Genomic DNA, 2,174 nt, shown 5'->3' with positions numbered 1-2,174 from the left:
GTTTCTCATTATCTTTCCTCAAGAAAGTGTTAGTGTCATTAACAAAAGAAAATTTTCTAGTCAAGTCATCCACTTTTTCTTTTTCACTAGAGAGCGACTCTTTCATCTCAAGAAGTATGCCATCCTTGACTTTGATTGAGTTCAAAAGCTCCTTGTTTTCCTCCCTTTCATTGGCGAGGTTCTTTTCAAGTGCCTTGGATTTTTCTCTCTCAAGTCTAAGCAATTCTTCTTTTGATTCAAGAGTTTCATCCAAATCATCTAGTTTCATTATTAGTTTTATCATTTTAGTTGCAGATCCTTTGCCATATTTTTTGATTAGATTAGCAACTTCATGTTCATCATCTAGTTCATCATCCGATGAGCTTGGAGAAGTTACCTTGAGATTTTTGGCCATGAGACACATGATGGGATCTTGATCCTCATCGTCGGTGAGATCTTCAAATAAGCTTCTGGGATGAGGAGATGGTGCCTTGAATGCCATTGTTGCAACATCTTCCTTTTCGGATTCACTTTCTTCATTTGAATCCCACTTTTGACCAAGATGAGCTTCACCGTCCTTCTTCTTGTATCTTGATTTATCTTTCTTGGATGAGCTCTCATTGTTATCTTTGTTCTTTATCTTTTCTTCCAGACAATCCGCAATGAAATGCCCAACTTTATTACAACCAAAACATGGCCTATTTGATCTTCTTCTTGACTCATACTTCTTGTTCTTGCCAAAGTTTCAGAAGTTGCCTTTTCTCAAAACTCTTCTAAAATTCTTGATAAAGAATGCCATTTGTTCATCATCAAGCTCATCATCTTCATCATTGCTAGAGTCTTCATTCTTTGAGGATTGAGTGATCTTGTCTTTGCCTTTTGACTTTGCTTGGAGAGCCAAACCATTGTTCTTTGCAGCTTGCTCTTGAAGTTCGGCCAAATCTTGATTAATCTTGACTCTCTTTATTTGATCATGGTGAGCTTCAATTCTTCCTAAGACATTTTCAACAGTGAAATGCTTGAATCCTCTTTCGGCTCTTATTAGGCTAGGCAAAGTGACATCCCTAGCCATGTAGACGGTCAAGAGCTTGTCTACAATCTCACGGTCACCCCACTTGTCACCTCCAAGTGATTTGATTTGATTTGTAATCTTCTTCATGCGGTTGTACATTTCTTTGACACTTTCATCTTTCTTCATGGAGAAGAGACTCAATTCATCTTCCAAAGTTTTGATTCTTGATTCACAAACTTTCCTTGACCCTTGATGATTTACTTGGAGAGTGTCCCAAGCATCTTTGGTGGTTGGAGTATCTTCAATCTTGTCAAATTCTTCGGGACTCACGGAAGTATGGAGAATATTCAATGCTTGAAAATTTCTTTGTAGCACACCCTTTGTAGCACATATGCTTAAACCGGTGTAGGAGTCTCATCTTTATCCGGAATATCACATCCTACTTCCACAACTTTCCAAAGATCCTTATGGATTGCATTCAAGTACCCAAACATCTTTGTCTTCCATTGATTGTAACCGGTACCATCAAAGTAAGGTGGCTTGCCCATATGAATTGATGCATTGTGCTCACTAGGAATTTAAAATGTGTAATCAAGAGACACTCTACGATAATCACCCTTTCCTTTTGATTTTGATGAGCTGCCCTTATTGGAGGAGCGTGAGGCTCTTCTCTTGTAGTCGGTGTCGGAATCATCACTTGAGTCAATGATAATCCGGGAGCTAGATTTCTTTTTCTTGCGTTGCTCCTTCTTCTTCTTCTTCCAAGCCTTCCATTCTTCATAAGACATCTCATCGTCGGATGTCTCCACTTCACTCTCATTTCCTTCTTTCTTCTCTTTGTTAGATGGCTCTACTTCCTTATCCTTTCCTTTGTTATCGCCGGTGTCACCTTTTCCACTTTCATCAATTGGATTCTTCGGATCTCCTTGTTCACCCGCCATCTTGAACTCTCTGGACGGTTAAGCCCTTTGAATGGAGAGCCAAGCTCTGATACCAATTGAATGGATCTTGGTGATGCCTAGGGGGTGAATAGGCAAACCTGTGAAAAACCTGAAAAATTCTTCGCAGCGCATTAGTCTATCGGAACTTCCGACCCTGTGAGGGGAGTTCCGAGCAACGGAACTTCCTACACTGTGAAGGAACTTCCGACGAGAATAAGAATTTGAACGAATTACAAGTTTCA

At 39.8% G+C, this 2,174-nt stretch overlaps 1 protein-coding gene across 1 annotated transcript; it reads right to left on the bottom strand.

The window, feature by feature from the left end:
- Positions 1 to 724: 724 nt before the first annotated feature.
- LOC120674550 (transcriptional regulator ATRX homolog) lies at positions 725 to 1,932 on the bottom strand. The gene is made up of 2 exons (XM_039955715.1): positions 1,608 to 1,932; positions 725 to 972 (listed from the first exon to the last, which is right to left on the bottom strand). The coding sequence occupies exons 1-2, from the start codon at positions 1,930 to 1,932 to the stop codon at positions 725 to 727; spliced, it is 573 nt and encodes a 190-aa protein (XP_039811649.1).
- Positions 1,933 to 2,174: the final 242 nt, after the last annotated feature.

Source organism: Panicum virgatum, chromosome 5N (assembly GCF_016808335.1).
Source record: "Panicum virgatum strain AP13 chromosome 5N, P.virgatum_v5, whole genome shotgun sequence".
Taxonomy (NCBI): domain Eukaryota; kingdom Viridiplantae; phylum Streptophyta; class Magnoliopsida; order Poales; family Poaceae; genus Panicum; species Panicum virgatum.
The sequence above is the reverse complement of the archived record's forward strand: the minus strand, read 5'-3'. Positions and strand labels throughout refer to the sequence as shown.

Bases quoted from the DNA above. Each gene is read 5' to 3' on its own strand.
- LOC120674550 (XM_039955715.1), bottom strand. From the start codon at position 1,932: ATGGCGGGTGAACAAGGAGATCCGAAGAATCCAATTGATGAAAGTGGA. The intron at 973-1,607 runs GTGATTATCGTA...AAAATGTCTTAG, and splicing joins ATCAAAATCAAAAGGAAAGG to GAAGAATTGAAGCTCACCAT.